The sequence below is a fragment of the Arachis hypogaea genome, chromosome 11 (genome assembly GCF_003086295.3).
Source record: "Arachis hypogaea cultivar Tifrunner chromosome 11, arahy.Tifrunner.gnm2.J5K5, whole genome shotgun sequence".
NCBI classification, from domain to species: domain Eukaryota; kingdom Viridiplantae; phylum Streptophyta; class Magnoliopsida; order Fabales; family Fabaceae; genus Arachis; species Arachis hypogaea.
In genome coordinates this window covers 31,350,806-31,374,096 of record NC_092046.1, presented here as the reverse complement: position 1 = coordinate 31,374,096, position 23,291 = coordinate 31,350,806, and the positions used below count along the sequence as shown (strand labels likewise).

General features: G+C 36.3%; 1 protein-coding gene and 1 pseudogene across 1 annotated transcript; one reads left to right on the top strand and one right to left on the bottom strand.

The window, feature by feature from the left end:
- Positions 1-937: 937 nt before the first annotated feature.
- On the bottom strand, positions 938-5,265 carry LOC112720617 (telomere repeat-binding factor 2). The gene is made up of 6 exons (XM_025771609.3): positions 5,111-5,265; positions 4,062-4,311; positions 3,667-3,887; positions 2,745-2,829; positions 2,006-2,089; positions 938-1,532 (listed from the first exon to the last, which is right to left on the bottom strand). The coding sequence occupies exons 2-6, from the start codon at positions 4,209-4,211 to the stop codon at positions 1,173-1,175; spliced, it is 900 nt and encodes a 299-aa protein (XP_025627394.1). The 5' UTR covers positions 4,212-4,311; positions 5,111-5,265; the 3' UTR covers positions 938-1,172.
- Positions 5,266-9,828: 4,563 nt separating this feature from the next.
- On the top strand, positions 9,829-13,156 carry LOC112720616 (pentatricopeptide repeat-containing protein At2g17140-like; annotated as a pseudogene).
- Positions 13,157-23,291: the final 10,135 nt, after the last annotated feature.

Here is a 23,291-nt window from a genome sequence, read left to right as displayed (position 1 = left end):
TTGCCTTCCCTAATTAACCTGCATGAAACCTTACTAATAATTTAGCTATTAGTTTATAACCCAACCAATGTGTCATTATCAGATATTTTTTATTTTAACTCTAAACTCAACAATATTCATATGTCTACATCATATTGCTCACATTCACAACATTGGAGTTGCCATCCGCCAAAGCCACTACACCACTATCTCATTCAACTCTTGGACGAACCCTTTGGTAACGGGAAATAGATCCTCTCAATTTTTTTTTCTACTTATAAAATTAATAGTGAGAGATCACACTTTACCTTCTCAAGTGAAAAAAAAAAATTTGAGAAGATTCATTTCCTTTGGTAGCCTACTCCCGGCTTGACCAATGATATAGGGCTGCCAACAATGCCAAGACACCGATCATCTCAGACCATTTTATGGCAAAGGGTTTCAACATCATTTGTCTCGGATCTTGCTTGGACCTTCCAACTGCCCAATATCAGGTTTAATCCATTTTAGTTTTGGATTCATGTTATGGTTGTAGCTGCATAAGGTTCTGGAATTGACCGAGAGGATGCGCTCAAGAAAAGATTGATTCCCAAGCGAAGGTAGGTGGTGAAATTTTGGTGTTTATAAAAGAAGAAAGCATTGTCAATGAAGGGATGCATGTCTAGTTAGTTTTATCAAATTTTCTCATGGCGAATTGGTTAGAAGAAGACATAACAACAAATCTTAAAAGTAAGAATGTAAGATACATGCATGGCGTGGAATTCTATATGCCACTTGGCCTTTTGTTGCTGGTGGCGGTGCACTTAAAAGGGGCACCAAAATCTTTCCAATTCAAGGCACTATAAAAAGTACCCGGGAAGAATTGCATCCTAGATATTGGAAAGATAAAGGATGAAGTTACAGAGTAGACATTTTCAGAATTTAGTGATCAGCTCGATAAAAAGTTGGAATGAAATGGTTATGGGAAAATTAAACCACTTGCAAAAAGATTTATGACCATATGTTGATCAATCTCATTGGAAAAAACCAAGAAAATCTGAAGATTCTATACAGGTGACTATCTGAAAAGGGTGGAGAACCAGCATATGAGGATGATATAAAACCATTCTGAACAGAAAAAAATGTATTTTTCTATAAATTTTGACGTCCATCATATTGACAGGCATCAAAAATATATTTTCTCGGTGGGGAAGCTACCAGATAAGAGATGTTTTGCATTTTAGTGCCTTCATTGCTGCTTTTGCAAACACATGAGCAGCCTCTGCCTCAGCTTCTGCAGCCTCTGCCTCCCTCGCTGCTAACTCTGCTTCAGCAATGGCGGCTTCTGCCTCTGCAACTGCCTTTGCAGCTGCCACAGCTGCCTCTTGAGCTGTCATGCTCTTTGCTTTCGATATATCCGCATCAACTTGGGATTTTGAAAGGATGTTGACATCATGACTCTTCTCTGCTTCTGGAGAATCTCTGGGCCTCCCTTCCAGCGGTAAAGTGGAAGAAGAGTATCTTCTTTTCTCAGAGCCTGTCGAACTTGGACTAATCTTGTACCTCTGTTGTACCTGTCAATAGGATAAAAAAAACGAAAAGAGAAAAAAAAAACCCTTATCAATATTGAATTTGACTACTTGTCAATTGAGTGTGTTAAAATGGGAGTTTTGGTAGAGGAGCCAACTGCCAATATGGCCATATGCTAGTCTCCTTGTAATATATTTTAACTTCTATTATATAATACATAAGATAAGATAAATCAAATTCTAATTTTTATATAGAATGCTTTATGTTAAATATATTACACAAATGAAACTCAACTATATTTTTATATATCGAAGGAATTAATTTTTATATATTTAAAGAACAAGCATCAACTCCTTATGCATTTAGATTTTAATTTTATTTTTTGATAATTTTATATAATATATTTAATTATGAATAGGTCAACCAATTCAACCAGTGACCCACTTCGTGAACCATTGACCAAGTAATCTAACCGAATCAATTGATGGTTCGTTTCTAATATTCATAGCAGAATTACCTTGATTATTTTGCCAATATCCACCATATGCTTCAGTCTTGTTCGCAGTAACTTTCCAAGGTTTGTAGGAGATTGATAATTTTCCTGAAGCGATGAGAAGGCTTAGCATTACTTTTGATGAGATGGTGCATGTAAACAGACATCAGATTGCAAATGTCATCAGTATTCACTGATGTTTTAAAGTTAAGTCACAGGTTATTTGAGAAGACAAGATCAGATGAATGAAGCATAGTATGATTGGTTGAACTTTGCTATGCTTTTGTGAACCATTGTAGAGAAATTAACAGTTTCTAACTTGAAAGGGGAGGGCACATGCAAAGTATTTTCAAAAAAGAAATGTTTATATACATAGAAAGGACTCCAGTTTTCTAATGAGTTTTGCCAGGTCTTTTGCGTCGGATGTCAAACCTGTTTGATATTTCAGGCAACTAATAAGAAAAAATATCACTTTATGGGCATACAAGAGAAATATTTTCGGTCAGCATCCAAGTTTTCTAATTCTGCAAGAACAAACTCAAACCAAGGCCATTCGTAGTTATATCTATTTTGAAAATAGAAATATAATATGCCAATCGATATATAAAGAGAAATAATTTGGTGCATCAAGTGAAAATAAAATAATTTACCGAGAAGTCTAATGTAAATCAATTCATGAGACTGGGAAACTTTGAAGATCATTTGTTACTCGGACTTGTTATGTTTAGAATTGATAGTACTAAGTAAGATGAAGTAGAAATACCTCTATGTATGAAGCAATGGCATTCCTGTCAGAACCCCTTGGCTCCTTCAAACTTATAATAGCCTCTAATATATGATCATCCAACCTGCCACCATTCACAAGGATATTGTTACATACTTTTCACCATTTCAGCACAAGATGGCATGTTGTCATGAAAAATGGCATCAAGAAAGAAAACTATTTATCAGCTATTTGTAACTGACGTAAACCCTAAATATAATAGAAATCAAGTAATCAACAATAACTGAATTTAGAATTAATGCACACCAGTATATGACAAGAAAAATATACCAAAGCATTATGTCTTTAAACAAAGAAGAAAGGGTAGTCCGATGCACAAGCATCTCACATTAATGCAGGGTCCAGGGAAGGGTCGCACCCAAAGGGTGTAATATACGCAGCCTAACCTGATAATTACATCAGTGGCTATTTCCACAGCTTGAATCCGTGACCTTGAGGCCATACGAAGACAACTCAACCATTGCTCCAACGCTCTCCTTCTCTTTAAACAAAGAAATAAAAGGATTTGCTAATTCTTTATGGTATTTTCTTATGACATGCTACGAGGAATACATATGAGCACAGCAGAACTTTCAGATCTAAATCATGAATAAATAAAGTAAAAATCATGTTACTTCATGCAAAGGAAGTGAACCATTGAATTATTCTTTTTGATTCTTATATTTGCCATCCTTTGTGCAGAAACATCATGTAGAGCCAAGCCAAAAATAAAATGATCTAATCCATAAAATTTATCCTATAATCTTGGAACTAATTACTTGTAACGGAAGTAACATCTACAATTTTACAATGTCCAGATGCTTTTCAATAGCAAGATCAAACCAAACAAACACCACAGTCATGATGATAAATTTTTTCTGTAGTCTAAATAACAGATAGAAAATAGAGGAAACTTTCTAACCTTGATAATTGTTGTTTTGAATTATGAGATGGCAATGACAGACCACATATTGCTAGGGGCTTAGTTTCGAGAACATTTTCATCATGTCGAACTGCTGTACTCAAGGCCATATGATCGTTGTCGATTTTAGGGGCTGGTAGTAGTAGGTTCTTTTTAAGGGCTAGCTTGGCCTTCTGCCGGGATCCCCATATTGCTGTGACATTTATATTCCTCCATTTATCCTGTTTACATTTCAAATCGTATGTACAAGTCACCAAAGGTATCCAATATAACTTTGCAGTTTTATTAAAACAAATTGTTCAGCAAGTGCAGTTGTGAAATCCCCAACCTAAAAGAGCAATAAAACAGCCTTTCTTTGAAACTCCCTGGAACCTTCTAGGATTAAAAAGATTTACCTTGAGATCTACATTGGAGCGCATGCGCAAGATGGAACTAAACTCTGGATCTGTAAGTATAGTGCGCCATTTTCCTGCTCCATGTTTGACTACTCCAGCTTTAAGTGCTGCTTCTTCTTCTGCAGTCCATTTCTGTTTAGGAGCACCCATTGAACTGGATTTTTATGATAGTTTGCCTCTATAATCCAAAGGATGCTTGGAAATTCTGTGTTTCTCTCTTCTACAAGTCCATCTTTAAACAAGATAAAATCTGACCACAATCAATACAATGTATCAGCATACACATGATGAACTAATGAATCAATTAAACAAATAAAACAAATTGCATAAATCCCAAACATCGATCCAAAATTCAAAATTCCCTTCGATTAAATGTAGTCATCACCCAATATTAAACAAAAGAAGAACTGCAAATATTGCAGTAACCTTTCATATTACAAGTTTAACATTGTAACAAGCACCTCGACCCGGACAGCTAAGTAACTGAACGAAAGACTTCGCCTAATTAGCAGAGCTTATGTAAACTTGAATAGTAGTAAAGTCTAAACTTGTAAACTCATAAGAGATTTCTCTTTACAATCAAAAGTTCGATTCAGGAACCTAAACTTGTAAACTCGGCTGCCCTTTTTATTGTTCCAATGCCTATGCAGTAAGACCTCATGAAACAAAACAGGTATTCAAAACATGAAAAAGAGATAAACAACCAAGCACAGCCCTATTTAAGTATCAATTAATTCCAAACAGAATTTTATGTGTAAATTAGAATCCATAAAACACAGCCTGCAGTGGTCTGAGGATCATGCATTATGTGGAATCACAAACCCTGAGTGTGCTATTTTCTCAGCTTCAAATTTATTGACTTGATTAAATTCAAATTGAGCTAACAAAATTGCAATGACATAATTGCAAACATTTAACAGAGTAAGAATTTCAAGCAATAAGCATATCAACATGGACTAGAATAACTTGCATTCAAATATGAAGAGAAACAGCAGATTACACTTCTGATGAATGCCAAAAGTTCAAAGCAAAAAAGAAGAATCATGTACCGAATCGAAGGAATGAGTGGGCGATGGTGGGAATTGCAAAAAAGTTGAAGTATTTACATGGCGAGAAGTCGAATCAATCCGAATGGTTTTCTGAAGAATCGGAGAAGAATGAGATAAAATATTTACCTTTTATAAAGTTATAAAAGTTTATTTTTGGAAATTAAGTTTTTAAAAAGTTATAATACTTATATATTTATATTTAATAAATCAAACTAAAAATAATTTTTAATAAATATAAGTAACAATAATTATATTTAATAAAGTAATTTTTAAAATGATTGTATTAGAGTAAAAAAAAATGATTATATTAGACATATATAGAAAACAATTTTTTATTGTAAATAAAATTTGGTATCAATAACTTGTTAAAGATAAATATAAATGTTTATTTAAATATAAAATTATACAAGATTTTTAATTTTAATAATAATAACTTATTTTTAACAAATATTTGTTTAGATATTTTTAAAAACTACAAATATAAATATATAATTTTTTTAATTTATAACTTTAAAGTATGTCTATTTCTCTAAACACATTGAAGCAGATTGTCATGTGGTGCGAGAAAGAGTTGTGTCTGGATTAGTTAAATTGCTAACTATCTCAAGCAAAAATCAAACAACGGATATTTTCACCAAGGCCTTAGCACCTGGTCCTTTTTAGAACTGTTTTAGCAAGCTAGGTCTGTTCGATTTGTATGTTCCTCCATTGAGAGAGAATGGTACCAGTAATTTTGTTACTTGATGATTGACATCTTCCCTTACTACAAGTTAGTGATATAGAATTCTCCATTTCTCCAACTTGAAGGAGACTGTTAGTTAGTTAGATAGCGTCATAGTTAGACTGCAGTTTTTATTCCAAGTTGATATTATAACAGTATGCATAACTATCAACTTGAGGGGGGATGTTAGTGGATAGTTAGCTTGCTAATTATAGAGATTAGTTTGTCATAGCCAAATTAGCAAAATTAGTTATTCACACATACATGTATGTATATATATGTGACAGCAGAATTTGTAATTTGTAATGATTCAAACTTCCGATACTTACTTAAGCGAACTAATGAGCTAACCACTATACTAACCAAGTTGGTTTTTTGTTTTTTTTTTTTTTTTTTTTTGTGACTAACCAAGTTGGTTTATAAATAGTCTTTTATATTTGTCCAAATTTACTAATTATTTTTTAAAGGCCAGGCTAATTAGGCTTAATGTAGGCCAGGCCTAAGGCCTTGTTGGGTTGTTGGCCTTGTCACACCTCTAACCACAAGAGACAACACCCACAACACTTACACTCACAACGAGTTCTCTTCCTTTGGCTCTCCCCGTCACACACACTGACCCACAACACCTTGTGCCGTCGCGCCTTGCCGTCTCACCTCTCTCCTCCGTGGCTCTGTCGCAGGCTCGCACCCCGTTGTCGCCCGTCTCCGTCGCAGGCTCCCACCTCTCCATTGCTCGGTCGCACCTCCACCGTCGCAGGCTCGCACCCTCTCCGTCGCTGCTGCTTGTGGTTCCTTGCCATCGCTACTCCTCCTGGCCGTTGCTGCTGGTTTGTTAAGGTTTTATCAATGTTCTAAAAATCGGACCGAATTAGACCGATTGAACCAGTTCAACCGCGAACCGACAATATTAGCCGTCCAATCAGACATGTAAAACTATTGTTTAGAAAACCGGTGAGAAACCGTTAAACCGGCCAAAAACCGGCCGGTCAGATCGAACCGAAACCCGCCCGGTTTACACAAAAACGGAAGCTCCTTCGTTTCTTTACATCAGAACGGAACCCGCCTCGGTCTTTCTTTCTTTCATTCAGAAAGAAATCACACAAACCCAGCCAAGAAACCCTAGCACTGTAAGCCTACACCACCGCCGCAAGGAGTGGCATACTGCCGCCGTCCGTCTCACTCAAAGTTCGCCATCCGTCCGTCTATCTAGCTTCCCTCATGCTCCAAGTCTTCAACCCCTGTTCGCTGTCACCGATCGCGGCTGCTTCCTCGAGCTCGGCGTCCATCGTCTTTGTCTGCTCAGCCGCGCTTCCGTCGCCGATTGTGTGACGTTCACGTTCGGGTCTTTGTTCGCGTTCTTCGCCGTTCTCGTTCGCTCGGCGTTCACCGTTCGCGTTCACTCGCCGTTCACCGTTCTTGTTCGCATTCGCGTTCCTCTGGAAGCCACGTTGCTCTGCTTCAAACTCTGCGACCAACCCGCGCGCAACACCTAGCCGTCGAACTGCTGCCTTTTGTCGCCGCCGTGAGTTCCCTAAACCCGCCACCAGGCAATACACTCGCACAACACCAATACCCTGCTTCAAACTCTGCAACTTCTGATTTCCATTACAATAAGCAACTATTTGATTTGGAAGTGGTTTGGATTTTTTCATAGACTGAATTAAAGTTACAGTAGTTATGTTCTCTTCTCTATCACATTGATATTAAGCTTTGAATTCTCTTATTTCGTTTTAATTTTACCACACTCAACATGTTTGATGAAATGCTTTAACCATATTTCTGGTTGGTTTTATCATTTCTAGCTTTTAGAAACTTAATAAGTTGATTGCATGTGAAATTAGAATAATTGGATCTTAGTAATTAGGAAATTTTAGCTGCACAAATAGTATCTTTGCAGAAAACATATTAGCATGATGATTCCACTTGCATTAGTGTTCTTCTGGTAAATTTTAACTGTTATTGTGAACTTGTTAATTTGCTAATCGTTCTTGTGTTGTTGTTCTGTTGTTCTTCTGTTACTTTTAATTTTTTTTGTTTTTGTTGTGATTTTCTGTTCTTGATTTAAGCTTTGATTGAAAGTTCTTTGGTTTGGGTATTCTTCACTTTCCTGTAAGCTTAGCTTTTAATTCTTTGAGCATACACGTATCAAATCATTGTTTTCAGCAATGGTGATTTTTAGATTTTTTTTTTGGGTTGCTTTGTTTTAAATGTTCATATTGTTGTTGTGTTTTTGCTGTGATTTAAATGTTCTTTTGATTCTTTTTTTTTTTTCGAGTGCCCAGTCAGTACTTGGTTGACTGGTTTTTTGCTCACTGATTGTATGATAAATTTTAAATTGATAACTCTATTACTGCTTTACTGTCTGTTTCTGTAGTTAAATTTTATTAAAGTTTCTTGAATTTGCACTGCCTATTTACTGATTCACTGTTCCTTCATTGCTTTTTTTTGTTGTTAATCATTGTGATGAGCTTTGTTAAAATTGGGTTGAAAACTGTTAATCTTTCGTCATTTTTCACTGTTGGGTTTTTTTTGTTTCAGGCTTTGTTGTGTTTTTGTTTCAGCCTGTGTTGTGTGTTTGTTTCAGGCTCTGTTGTGTGTTTATTGTGCAACACTATCATTTTTTGTTTTACTTTGACTTAGCTACATTAAGACAAATATTCTCTATCTTTAACTTGTGCATTGTAATTCAATCCAGCTATTTTTAATGGAAGTATAATTATGTTAATTGTCAACAAATTTGCAGCAAGTCATTGCATATTTTGATGATTAATTTCATTTAGTTGGTGATATTTTATGTAGGGTTTTAAATTTTGAAGATATTTAGGATGTTTATTTATAATTTATTTATTATTTTATTATGGAACGGTTTTTCCGGTTGAACCACGGTTAGACCGGTTGGACCAGTAAACCAGTGAACCAATAATTAGAGCGGTTTGATGACTGGTCCGGTTTTCAGAACCACCGTTTTGTTACTTCTGTTTGCTTTGTTTAATTTTTTTTTTTTTTGGTTTGTTAAATTATCTTGCTTTGTTAAATTTGTTTGCTTTGATTGAGCTTTACTGGTTTAAAAACTGGTGCAGATTTTTTTTTTTTGTTTTCTTTGTTTTGTTTTGTTTGCTTGGGGTTTATCACTGTTTGGAACAAATTTGCTTAATTTGTTCTTCTTGCTGGTTATGTTCTGGACTTCTTGCTGATTTGTTGTTGTGGCTAGTGGCTACGTTCAGGAACAAATTTGCTTTAGTGTTATAAACACTTGTGTTTGTAAATTTAGAAATTATAGGTTTATTAAAATGTTTGTCAAATTGTGTTTTTTTTTCAATGTTTAATGGTTCAGTAATTTTTTTCAAAAATAAATAAATAAATAAATATGGAGGGCTTAGCCCGCCGTTAGGCGGGCGGGGTGAAGATTCAGGACCATTTTACCAGGCAGGGCAGGGCTGACTGCCACCCCTATGTAAAAGAAGGGTAAAGCTTTTTACTGGTCCTTGGCCTTAGAGCTAACATGAAAAAAGAAGGGTAAAGCTTCAATGGGTTTGTTTTGTTCTGCTTAAACTTCTACTTTGTAGGTTGTTTCTTTTAGTAGCAATGACCCTAAACTTCTATGAGAATTAGATGGATTATAACTCTTTGTCCTCTTCTTTAAATTAGTGCAACTTGTCAAGCATACAACTGTCACATGTGTCAATCATGGAAAGGCAACCCTCGTCAAGCAATAACCATGAAGTTCTCTCCCATCTCCCATCAAGAAGAAAGATGTTAAAAGTCGGTTAAGTTAGTTGTTTACTAAGTTGATCAGTGGTGTGAGAAGATACTATAATAAGTTAGAAAACACAATCGTGTCACTAAGAATTTGCGTGAGTATATATTGCAAGCATCTCTAGGGAATCTCAATTGAAGGACTCAGTCCCAACTAAGAACAGTAATCTTCACTCTCACAACACATTAATCCCCTAATTGTCTCTTCTTTTAAGCAGAGTAATGCACAAACAACTAGAAGATGGATTAGACGATGTCGTCGAAGCTGACAAAAGTTGTTCTGAGCAACACCAACAACCCCAAGCTTGCATGGCATCTCTTGAAGCGCATCCTCTCATCCTCTACCTCTTCTTCCTTACCCACTCATGATCTCCTTCGTTCCACACGGGCCGCCATACGTGTCCTCATTGCTGCCAACATGCACCACCAGATTGATGACCTCTGTCAATTCATCCTAGCCACGCAGCCTCCCAACATAGCCCACCCTTCCCTCCTCTTCCTCGTCCGGGCTTTGGCCCATTCCTCATCCCACCTACCCCATGCCTTCTCCCGCTTCAAGTCCCTCAGGGCCCATTTTCCCCTCTCCTCCTCCTCCACTCTCCCTCTACAACCTCCTCCTCCGTGCCTCCTTCAACCAACACCGCTCTGATTTCGCCACGTGGCTATACTCCGACATGATCACTGAGGGGGTAAGGCCGCAAACTTACACCTTCAACCTCATGATGCAGTCGTTGTGTGATTCCGGTGCTTTGGACCATGCACGGAACCTGTTCGATAAAATGTCTTACAAAGGGTGCTACCCAAATGAGTTCACTCTTGGCATTTTAGTTCGTGGGTTTTGTAGGGCAGGTCTCACGAGCCAAGCCTTGGATATACTTGACAAGTCATCAGGTCTTGTTGCCAATAGGGTTGTGTACAATACTCTCATTTCAAGCTTCTGTAAGGAGGATTTGACCGGTGAAGCTGAGAAGTTGGTTGAGAGAATGAGGGAACAGGGTATGTTACCAGATGTTGTCGCCTTTAATTCTAGGATTTCGGCGCTTTGTAGGGTCGGGAAGGTTTTAGAGGCGTCAAGGATTTTCAGGGATATGCAGTTGGATCAGGAGTTGGGACTTCCTAAACCTAATAGAGTTACTTATAACTTGATATAAAAGGGTTCTGCAAGATAGGGATACTGGTGGAAGCAAAGGCTTTGGTCGACTCCATGAAAAAGGATGGCAATTTCACCACTTTGGAAAGTTATAATATATGGTTGTTGGGGTTGCTTAGGAATGGGAAACTGTTGGATGCTCAATTGGTTCTTGATGAAATGGTAGCGGAAGGCATTGAGCTGAATTCTTACTCCTATAACATTATGATGGATGGGCTATGTAGGAAACATATGCTGTTGGATGCCAGAAGGTTAATGGATTTGATGATAAGCAATGGTGTTTATCCAGACACCGTTACTTATAGTACTCTCCTCCATGGATATTGTAGCAAAGGAAAGGTATTTGAAGCAAAGGGTATTCTTCATGAAATGATAAGGAATGGTTGTTATCCAAATACTTATACCTGTAACACATTGCTGCATAGCCTGTGGAAAGAGGGAAGATCACTAGAAGCAGAGAAAATGCTGCAAATGATGAACGAGAAATGCTATCAGTTAGATACTGTGACCTGCAATATCATGATCAATGGTCTCTGTAGAAATGGAAAATTGGAGGAAGCAATTCAAATGCTAGGTGAGATGTGGACTGATGGACCAACATCCCTCAGTAAGGGAAACTCATTTGCTGGCCTAGCTAATTCAATCCACAATGTGTCAAAGTGCACACCTGATGTAGTCACATATACAATCATAGTTAATGCACTTTGCAAAGTTGGTAGGGTAGAAGAAGCAAAAAAGAAATTTGTTGAGATGATGGCAAAAAACTTGCGCCCTGATTCTACAATATATGATACGTTCATATTAAGTTTTTGTAAGCAAGGAAAGATATCATCAGCATTCCGTGTCTTGAAGGATATGGAGAGAAATGGATGCAGCAGGACTCTTAAAAATTATAATTCGTTGATCCTGGGTCTAGGAGGTAAAAGGCAAATATTTGAAATATATGGATTGATGGATGAAATGAGAGAAAGAGGGATATATCCATATATTTATACTTACAATAACATAATCTCTGCCCTTTGTGAAGGAGGAAAAACAAATGATGCTACTTCTCTTTTGCATGAAATGTTGGATAAGGGCATATCTCCCAAAGTATCTACCTTCAAGATATTGATTAAAGCCTTTTGCAAGTCTAGTGATTTTAAACTAACATTTGAGCTATTTGAGGTAGCTTTGAGTATATGTGGCCACAAAGAAGTCTTGTACAGTTTAATGTGCAATGAGTTTCTTGCTGGAGGACAACTCTTTGAAGCGAAGGATCTATTTGAAGCTTCATTGGATAGATTTTTCGCATTGAAGGATTTCATGTATAAAGATTTAATTGATAAACTTTGCCAAAGTGAAAGATTAGACGATGCTGATTACCTTCTCCATAAATTAATTGACAAGGGATATGGATTTGACCATTCATCGTTCATGCCGGTAATTGATGGATTTAGTAAAAGCGGAAACAAACACCGAGCAGATGAATTAGCAAAGAGGATGATGGAATTTGCTTCAGAAGATAGACCTGCTGACAGAACCTATCAAAATGGCAAGAGGATCTTTCCTAGAAAAGTTGAAAATGATGGTGGAAGTGATTGGCAGGATATAATCCACAGGTATGGGTAATTTTTGTGCATTTTTGGGTTCTTTTCCTTGGGGAAATGAAGTTATTTGTTAGTTTTGGCTGTTTTGAAAATTATTTTTACCGTTTTTTGTTCTTTAATCATTCCATAATTTGCATTCTTAATTTCTATATACAATGATTAGTCCTCCATAAATATGATCTGTATATGATTTCTTCTACGGCAATGATACCATTCGTGTTTGGTTGAATGGAGTGCTACTATGTGATATAATCTGTCTTCATTTCCATTATCTCATTTGTTAGACGGTTTCCTGGTTGATAAACTTATACAAACAATACATATCATTTTTTTGTACTTGATTCATTTTTGAAAAAGTTGCTTTATCATGTGTATGAAATGATCTTGTATCAAAATTTGCTGTCATCACAAATGTTAGTTCTATCCAACTATAAATAAACTTGGGTGTTGCTTTGAACATGGAAATGATTGTCAAATTGACTGTATAATATATATTCAATGCTCATTGATGATCTGTTATGTATTACTTAACAGGGATGGTGGCAGTGGTATTGCATTGAAAACTCTGAAACGTGTACAGAAAGGCTGGGGCTAAGGTAGTATCTCGAGTTTGAGGCCACCACAGGATGATTTTCTTGATTACTATGATGGTATTCGTTGATTCTTTGTTATTTCTTCGTATCTTCACCTTACTTTTCAATCCCTGAGCCCTTAGAAGAAGTGGAGGGAGTTACAGATAGGAGAATGGAAAGGCTTGAATGTCTGCTGATTTCGGCCTGGTGAAGCAGGTAGATGAGAGTGCAAGGCTTTTTCTTGGATTACATGGCTTCTAAAACCATATCCTTGATTATTTGATAGTTCATACACTTGGTTCTTACTAGAAACAGCTTAGTCTCGGATGTAACACTTTGAATCTGTGCTATAATGGCCATATCCCTGTCCCAGGTTGTGAATAGCCACAGAAGCACTAGCTTACATAACTCGAATACTACCAAATTCCTAGAAACCTAACCTGTGGAAAGATGTTATTAACAGATTTACTGATAATTGGATTTACTAATCTACCCTCGGATGATAATTTGTCTATTTGAACACAATTCTCTTCTTCTAATTATTAATCTGTTTATTTAACTTTTAAATAGACAGTGGTAGAAAAGTTGATATCGTTGCAGAGAAGATTCCTGTGGAGTAAGGAGGTAGGTAGGAATGGTCTGGCGCTAGTTAAGTGGAAGGTGGTTCAGGTCCCTAAAAAGATGAGTGGGTTGGGAGTAGGTGATGCCGTGGTCAAAAACATTGCACTCCTCTTCAAGTGGTGGTGGTGTTTTTCAAAAGAGAAATGTTCATTATGGAAGAAGGTTGTATATTCTTGCTATGACTTGAACCTGAATGTGATGTTATCAGCTCAAATATTACCTACTAGAGGGGTCCATGGAAGGATATATGTCAGCTACAGTTCAAGGATAGTACTGTGAAAGATAAGATGATTGCGGGGTTGTCTATGGAGGTGGGGGACGGAAGGAGGACTCCATTATGGGAAGATGTTTGGTTACAAAAGTAGTTCGTTAAAGATGAGTTTTCTGAGGCTTTTCTCCATTTCAAACAAAAAAAGATCTGTCATAGGAGATTGTGGGTTTTGGAATGGGTTAGGGTGAATTTAAAATTTTCAGTGGAGGCGAGATTTATACCAATGGGAATTGGAATTAGTGGATCAATTGCATGAGACTTGAAGACGTGTAAAGCTAGCACATGATAAGCAAGACAGAATTATTTGGAAGTTCCACAAAGAAGGTATATTTTCAACTAATTCTTTTGTGCAGGTAATATAGTCAGAAACTCTCTTGGAGGATATAACCAGCTACAGTTTTATAAGAACCATATGGAAAAGTTTGGTGCCGCCACAAGTGGAGTTATTTATTTGGTTTATACTAATAGGAAAAGTAAATACTAAAGAAAGACTGTATAGATTGGAAATTATTAGTCACGGTGATGACATATGCGTGTAACAAAGAAGAACATATTCACCACTTGTTTCTGGGTTGAGTTTACTTGACAGGTGTGGTGTCAATGGTTATCTGATTTTGGGAGATCGTGGTCTGTTCCGGATTCACTAAAAAAACATCTGAGAGTTGGACAAGTGTTACTTACAGAAAGGTAAAGCGCAACAAGGGGCTCATGTTTTTTTTCGGTTATTTGGAACGTTTGGTTAGAGAGGAACCGACGGAATTTTAATAACAAGGAAGGGAGTGCATATGAGGTTTTTCAAAAATCTTTAACCAGTTATAGAGAGTGGAGTAGTTTAGATCCCTTTTGTTGATGGTAATGCCGAAGATAACAACAACAACAAAGCCTTGTTTCACTAAGTGGGGTCGGCTACATGAATCAAACGACGCCATTGTGTTGTCATGTATCATGTCTACCGAGAGACCGTTTACATATAGATCTCGTTTGACCACCTCATGGATGGTCTTCTTAGGTCTTCCTCTGCCTTTCGCTCTTTGTCCATCTTCCATCTCATTCACCCTCCTGACTGAATGTTCTATCGGTCTTATTCTCATATGTCCAAACTACCTGAGACGCGATTCAACCATCTTTTCCACAATGGGTGCTACTCAAACTCTCTCCCTTATATCTTCATTCTTTATTTTATCCAATCGCGTATGACCATTCATCCATCTCAACATCTTCATCTCTGTCACACTCAGCTTATGTTCGTGCTCCTCTTTAGCCGCCCAACACTCCGTACCATACAGCATAGCCGGTCTTATAGCGGTGCGATACCTTTAAGTTTTAAAGGCACTTTTTTGTCGCATATAAAATCAGATGCTCTCCGCCATTTTGACCAACCTGCTTGGATTTTATGATTTACATCTTGTTTAATCTCTTCATTATCCTGTATGATGTACCCAAGATACTTAAAATTTTTAACTTTTCGTAGTATGTTTTCTCCAATCTTCACCTCTATATTGGGGTTTTCCCTTCTCAGACTGAACTTACATTCCATATATTCCGTCTTGCTACGGCTTATGCGCAGACTATACACTTCTAGAGCTTTTCTCCATAACTCCAACTTCTTATTTAGGTCTTCCCTTGACTCTCCCATAAGGATGATATCGGCAAAAAGCATTCACCATGGCACAAGCTCTTGGATGTGCTCTGTGAGTACTTCCAAGACTAATGTGAAAAGGTATGGACTTAAGGATGATCCCTGGTGTAATCCTATACCAATAGGGAATTTCTCTGTCACACTACCTTGAGTCTTCACACTAGTTGTGGCTTCATCATACATGTCTTTAATTGTCCGAATATATGCGATCCTTACTCTCCTCTTTTCTAAAACCTTCCATAAGACCTCCCTTGGTACCCTATCATATGCTTTTTCCAAATCAATAAACATCATATGTAGATCCCTTTTATGACTACGATACCTCTCCATCATTCTTGTTAATAGGTATATCGCTTCAGTGGTAGATCTGTCTGGCATAAATCCAAATTGGTTCTCTGTTACTTGTGTCTCTTTTCTCAACCTCCGTTCTATCACCCTTTCCCATAATTTCATAGTATGACTTATAAGCTTAATTTCTCTATAGTTTTCGCAACTTTGTATATCCCCCTTATTCTTGTAGATAGGTACCAAGGTGCTCTTTCTCCACTCATCAGACATCTTCTTTGACCTTAAAATCTCATTAAAAAGCATGGTTAACTAGTTGATGCCTTTTTCTCCAAGACTCTTCCAAACTTCAATTGGGATATTATCAGGTCCTACTGCCCTGCCATTTTTCATCTGCTTTAGAGTCTCTTTTACCTCGAAGTCTCGAATCCTTCGATAGTAGTCAAAGTTTTGATCTTCTTCCCTTGTGCATAATCGACCAAGGCTCGGAAGAGTCTTCTGTCCCTCATTAAATAACTCGTAGAAGTAGCTCTTCCACCATTAATTAATCTTCTCCTCTTGAGCCAATACATCTCCATCCTTATCCTTTATGCACTTAATCTGATTCAAATCTCTCGTTCTTCTTTTCTGGCTCTTTGCGATTCTATATATACCTTTTTCTCTTTCTTTCGTGCCCAAGGACTGGTAGAGACCCTCATATGCTCTTGTTCTTGTTTCACTTACAGCCACTTTTGTCTCTTTCTTAGCCGCCTTATATTTTTCCCAATTATCTGCATTGCGGCATAAAGACCACTCTTTAAATCATTCTCTTTTTATCTTTATCTTTTCTTATATACTCGCATTCCACCACCAGGACTTCTTATCTTTTAGTCCTATTCCTTTAGATTCACCAAAACTTTTTTTACTGTTCTTCTAATAACTTTTGCCATCTCCCTTCACATCTCTTCCGAGCTTCCATTCCCATCCCACTTTGCCTCTTCTCTTACCCGTCTTAGGAAGCTTCTTTGTTTCTCACCTTTCATCCGCCACCACTTCGTCCTTGGGTTCTTCGTACAATGTCTTTTCTTTAAATTTTGCTCAACGCAAAAATCCATGACGAGCACCCTATGTTGTGTTGTCAAATTCTCTCCCGGAATAATTTTACAGTTAATGCAAAATTTTCGGTCGACTCTCCTCAACAAGAAGAAGTCAATTTGAGAGCTTGTCATGCCACTCTTATAAGTTATAAGATGTTCGTCTCTCTTTTTAAAGCATGTATTTGCGACGAGAAGATCAAAGGTTGAGGAAAAGTCCAAAATAGTTTTACCCTCTGCATTGATCACCCCGAAACCATGGCCTCCGTGAATACTCCCATATCCAATCACTTTTCTCCCAACATGGCCATTTAAATCTCCTCCTAAGAAAATCTTATCTCCCAAAGGTATGCCTTGAACCAAACTTTCTAGATCCTCCCAAAATCTTATCTTGTGTTGTTCGTCCGAACCCACCTGCGGTGCATAGGCGCTAATCACATGGAAAGCACCTCCCTCCACCACAAGTTTGATAGAGATGATCTGATCTCCCACCCTCTTGACATCCACTACGTTCTTCTTCCACTGCTTATCCACAATTATTCCAACCCCATTCCTATTATTCACCTTTCCTGTATACCAAAGTTTGAAACCAGAAGTATCCAACTTCCTAGCCTTTGCACCAACCCATTTCGTTTCTTGTAGGCACATAATGTTAATCTTCCTCCTTGTCATGGTGTCCACCACCTCCATGGACTTTCCTGTTAGAGTGCCTATGTTCCATGTCCCAAATCTCAACCTGTCGCTTCGACCTTTATCTTTTACTTTGTAAACTAGGTTATTTACCCTCGTCCGTTCACGAAAATGCGAGAACCCTTGCTCATTTAACACTACATCCGGGCACCGATGCAGCGGCTCTTGCTTTGACACCGTACTCGAGCCATACGGTGCGTTGTTTCCGGACAACGACCTAGCTTTGGCGCAATAATGTCTTTGATTCATGTCATGGGGTTTGGCTATATTTTTATGTTGGTTGTCGAAGATCTAACATAACCCTCCTCCTTTATCCGGGCTTGGGACCGGCTATGTACCACAAGTGTAACATAGGCGGAGTTAATGCCGGAGATGACACTAGGAATATTTTCTATTTATTTTTCTTTACTTGTTCATGTTTGAATTGCTGGTTCATTTGTCGCTTCACTTTATTGTGTTGAGTTCTTTTGTTCAAAAAAAAAAAATCTACACATAAGTTTTTGCTTCTCAAATTTCTTCTGATTTATAAGCTGAGAATGGAGAGAGAAAATGAAAAAAATATTAAAGATAATAATTTAGAAGTTAGAATAAGGATTAAATTTTGAGAGAAGAGAGGGATGATGGTCACACACTTAAACTATATGAAAAATGATTTAATTTGTTGTTGTAACAATAATGTGCAATCATCATGCTATATATAGGAATTTATAGAAACTACAGTAATAATGAAGTGTTACAAAGTATTGAAAGTAATAATGAAGTGTTACAAAGGCATCTTGCTTTGAGGATGCTTATACAGTAAGACGCGGACACACACGAGCAACATGTTTGTTAGGATGATGAAATAATCTAATATCAAGCTACAATAATTTTGGAATAAATCTAAAATCACATATTCTATTATTAATTTAAAGAGTAATATATTAATGGTCAGCACTTTATTCTTTTTTCTAAAAAAAATGTGAATTATATGATAAAGGTGTAAATTTACAGGTCTTTCTTTTTATGGAATGAAAAAGAGATTGAGTAAATTAGGACTTACATTTTGAACATCAATAAAATAATTAAAAATAACTACAACAAAATTTATACTCTTTCTATACAATTTTAATATGTATAGTAGAGTGTTTCAAAAATTAATTATGAACAAACATAATTTAGCTTGATCACATTAATCTTCAATGTTAGTTTAAAAAATTAGATGTAAAAATTATTTGCTCACATTTTTCGTTATTGTGTGAAGTTAACAATGAATTTTCAGTAAATTTGAATATATATATATATATATATATATATATATATATATATATATTCTGCATTTTAATTTTAGAATATAGTATTATCAAAAGATTATTTACTAATATATTCTCTTCAGTTCCCTGTCAAAAGAAAAAAAATTATATGTATAAAGTATTGTTTTTGTTCCAAACATTTGGGATAAGTTTTAAAGTTGTCCCTAACATTTAAATCGTCATATTTAAGTTCCTAACGTTTTAAAATGTTGTCCTGCCGTTAGGAATCTATTAGCAGAATTGACGGCGGGACCAAATTGAGATAATTTTAAAACACTAGCCATTGGGGTCAAAAGAAAAAAAAATTATATGTATAAAGTATTGTTTTTGTTCCAAACATTTGGGATAAGTTTTAAAGTTGTCCCTAACATTTAAATCGTCATATTTAAGTTCCTAACGTTTTAAAATGTTGTCCTGCCGTTAGGAATCTATTAGCAGAATTGAGGGCGGGACAAAATTGAGATAATTTTAAAACACTAGCCATTGGGGACAAAAACGATACATTACTCTTGAAATAATTATCAAATCAAGTAAAATGAAAATAAATTTTAATGGAATGAGTTGCATTACAAATTCAAGATTTTTACTCATCAGAGAATACTTCTAGAATGACTAATAGATAAACTTCTGGAAAAAAGAAAAAAACAAATATGATACATATACAATATACTATTATGTGTTTATGAAAATGATATTCATGTTAATGGAGTAGATCTTTCAACTTGGCTTAGTAGTTGATTAATTGGGATCCCTTGAGTTGTGATACTCAAGTATTGATATGTAATTGGAAATTGCTGGCTAACTCAACTCTCACAAAATCTAGTCCTTCCCCATGAAATGACTAGGACTTGTGAGATAGAGTTAGTGATACCTACTTGACATTCCTTCATTTGTTAGAAGATAACTAAGTGGAAACAATGAATCTTTACTATCATACTTGGGAAAGACAACAAGGATAGAACCTCTAATTATCTCCCCTAACCAAGGCCTTTTATTTTAAATACATAACATCTCTTGTTAGCTGCTGATTGCCTTAATTTCTAGCCATTTATTTTCCGTTCCCAATTTCAAAAAATATTCAGAAAAATTATGACCAATAATTTACATCTTGTGTCAACTCTTAGGGAAACGACCCGAGATTCTACTCCCGGTTATTTATTATTAATTGTGACACATTCTAAATTGATAGTGGGAATTTCGTCGGTTAAGACTGTGCTTGCAACGCTATTTTAGAAAATACTTTTCAAAAATTCTTAACTGGCATTTTTCCTACCATCATTCTTGTCGAGTCAATTTTTGAAAATCTTGAGTCCTTCTTCTAAAATTTTTAAATTTAGTGTCTTTTTGTTCGAGTCTTGTTTTAATCATTAAGTTTGGTGTCTTGTTAATTTTCTTTTAATTTTCAAAAATTTGTGTTTAGTCTTTCAAAAATTTTAAGTTTGGTGTTCTTTGTGTGTTCTTTAAATTTCTTGAGTCTTGTTTTTTGTGTTCTTGTTAGTCTTCAAAGTGTTCTTGTTTTTTCTTTTTGTTTTGATCTTAAAATTTTTAAGTTTGGTGTCCCTTGGTGTTTATCTTCAAATTTTCAAAAACTTTGGGTATTAGATCTAAAAATTTTAAGTCTTGTATCTTTTACTTGTTTTTCTCTTTCATCATTAAATTCAAAAATAAAAAAATATCTTTTCTATTTTTATTTGTCATTAATTTTAAAAAATTTCAACTAAAAATTCAGATTTTGATTTCAAAATTCTTATCTTATTTAATCTTAGTTTTCAATTTTCGAAAATCAAATCTTTTCAAAATTAAAAATCATATCTTTTTCAAAAAAATATTATCTTTTTTCAAAATCTTATCCTATCTTTCTTCAAAATTCAAAAATTTTATCTTATCTTTTTCAAAATTCAAAATACAAACTTCTAAATCAAATCTCCTACAAAATCAAATTTCAAAATTCAATCTTTTTCAAATCTTATCTTTCTTTTAAATCTTTTTCAAATCTTTTTGTTTCTTATCTTTTCTTATCTCAATTTTTAAAATTAAATCTTTTTCAAATCTTTTCTAATTTCTTATCTTATCTTTTTAATTTCAAATTCAAATCTTTTCTTATCTTATCTCTTATCTTATTTTAAATTCGAATATTTTTTTAATTAATTAACTATCTTCTTTCTCTTCTTTTCACAGCTTCCTAACTAACTCTTCTCTCTTTTAAATCTCGAAAATTCTTTCTTCTTCTCTCTCTTCTATTTTCGAAAATTCACTAACTAATTTTCAACTCTTTTTAAATTATTAACCTTAATTTTTGAAATTTAATTAATAAATAAAACAAAAACTAAAAAATATTTTAATTCCTATTTATTTTTTTCTATTTCTACTTCTTCTCTTTTCTATTTCTATTTATTCGAATTATTCTTTCTCTCCCATCCTCCATCTTCACTTTTTCTTCTTTTTTCACATCTCATTGGGAGTCTTCTATACTCAAATCAGACATAGAAGCTCTCTTTCTTTTTTTTTTCTTCTTTTCTTGTTTATGATCAGAAATAGGGATAAAGAACCCTTCTTGACTCTTGATCCTGAACCTGAGAAAACTCTAAGGAGGCGTTTACAACAAGCTAAAGTACAACACTCTAGAAGAGACCTTTTAGAAAGCTTTAAACAAGAAAGAGAAGACATGGCCGAACCTGAAAGTGATGCCAGAAAAGTTCTTGGTGACTACACCATGCCTACCTCTGATTTATATGGCAGAAGCATCTCTGTACCTGCCATTGGAGCTAACAATTTTGAGTTTAAGCCTCAATTAGTCTCTCTTCTGCAACAGAAGTGCAAGTTCAATGGACTTCCAATGGAAGATACACATCAGTTCTTAGCTGAATTCTTGCTAATCTGTGACACAGTCAAGACCAATGGAGTAAATCTTGAGGTCTACAAGCTTATGTTCTTTTCATTTGCTGTAAGAGACAAAGGTAAGACATGGTTGGATTCTCAACCAAAAGAGAGTCTAAACTCTTGGGAAAAGCTGGTTAATGATTTTTTTGTTAAATTCTTTTCTCTTCAAAGGATGAGCAAAATTAGAGTGGATATTCAAACCTTCAGACAAAGAGAAGGTGAATCCCTCTATGAAATTTGGGAAAAATACAAGCAATTGATCAGGAGATGTCCTCCTGACATGCTCTCAGAATAGTCTACCATATGCCTGTTCTATGATGGCTTGTCTGAGATGTCCAAGATTTCATTGGACAGCTCTGCAGGTGGACCACTCCACTTGAAGAAAACACCTGCAGAAGCTAGAGAACTCATTGAGATGGTTGCAAACAACCAGTTCATGTACAGTTTTGAAAGAAATCCTGTAAACCATGTGAACTCTTAGAAGAAAGGAGTTCTTGAAGTTGATACTTTGAATGTCATATTGGCCCAGAACAAGATTTTGACCCAACAGATTAATATGATCTCCCAGCATCTGACTGGAATGCAAGCTGTAGCTGGCAGTACTCAGGAAGCTTCTTTTGAAACAGAAGCTTATGATCCTGATCAACCCACCATAGAGGAGGCAAAATACATGGGAGAACCCTATGGAACAACCTACAACCCTTTATGGAGAAATCATCATAACCTTTCATGGAAGGTTCAACAGAAACCTCAGCAAGGTTTCAATAACAATCAAGGTGGAAAGAACCAGAATAGGTTCAACAACAGTCCACCATTCCCATCTTCTCAAGGAAATATGGAAACCTTTAAGTAGAACCTTTCTGACTTAGTTGCTTTAGTTTCCAACCTCTCTAAGATCACTCATAGTTTCATGAATGAAATAAGGTCCTCCATTAGAAACTTGGAGGTACAAGTTAGTCAACTGAGCAAGAGGATCCCTGAGACTCCTCCTGACACTCCTCCAAGCAACACTGAGGTGAACCCAAGAGAAGAGTGCAAGGCCATAACTATGGAGGTAGAGGCTAAATCTGAGGATATTGGGAAGGCATTGAATGCCAGTGAAGAAGGTTTCACTGGGCATTCAACGCCTACAATGGCAGCAAGCCTGGCGTTGAACGCCAGTGAGAAACCCTTCACTGGGCATTCAACGCCTATCCTGTCAGCAGAGCTGGCGTTGAACGCCAGCCAGGGAGCACTGGCTGGGCGTTTAATGCCCAAACAGGCAGCCATTCTAGCGCTGAACGCCAGTGAGGAACCCCTCACTAGGCCTTTAACGCCCACACCCTAGAGAAGCTGGCGTTGAACGCCAGCAAGGATACCTCTGATGGGCGTTCAACACCCAAGTTGACAGAGGGACTGGCGTTTAATGCCAGTAAGGGTGGACAGCAAGGGCGTTCAACGCCTGATAAGCTAACAGAGCTGGCGTTAAACGCCAGTAAAAGCACACCCTTTGAGTGCTCAATACCCACTCAAGAAACCCTTATCCCAGAACCAAAGGAAGGCAAGACTCATGTAAAGACCATAGAGGTTCCTTTGAATGCACTCCTACAGTACATAAGTTCTGATGAATACTCATCCTTGGATGAGATTAAGACACTAGGAA

Excerpts from the sequence above, each read along its gene's own strand:
- LOC112720617 (XM_025771609.3), bottom strand. The coding sequence starts at position 4,211 with ATGGGTGCTCCTAAACAGAAATGGACTGCAGAAGAAGAAGCAGCACTT. Across the intron at positions 3,888-4,061 it reads GCTCCAATGTAGATCTCAAG|GATAAATGGAGGAATATAAA; the intron begins GTAAATCTTTTT and ends AAATGTAAACAG. Across the intron at positions 2,090-2,744 it reads CCATTGCTTCATACATAGAG|GAAAATTATCAATCTCCTAC; the intron begins GTATTTCTACTT and ends TCATCGCTTCAG.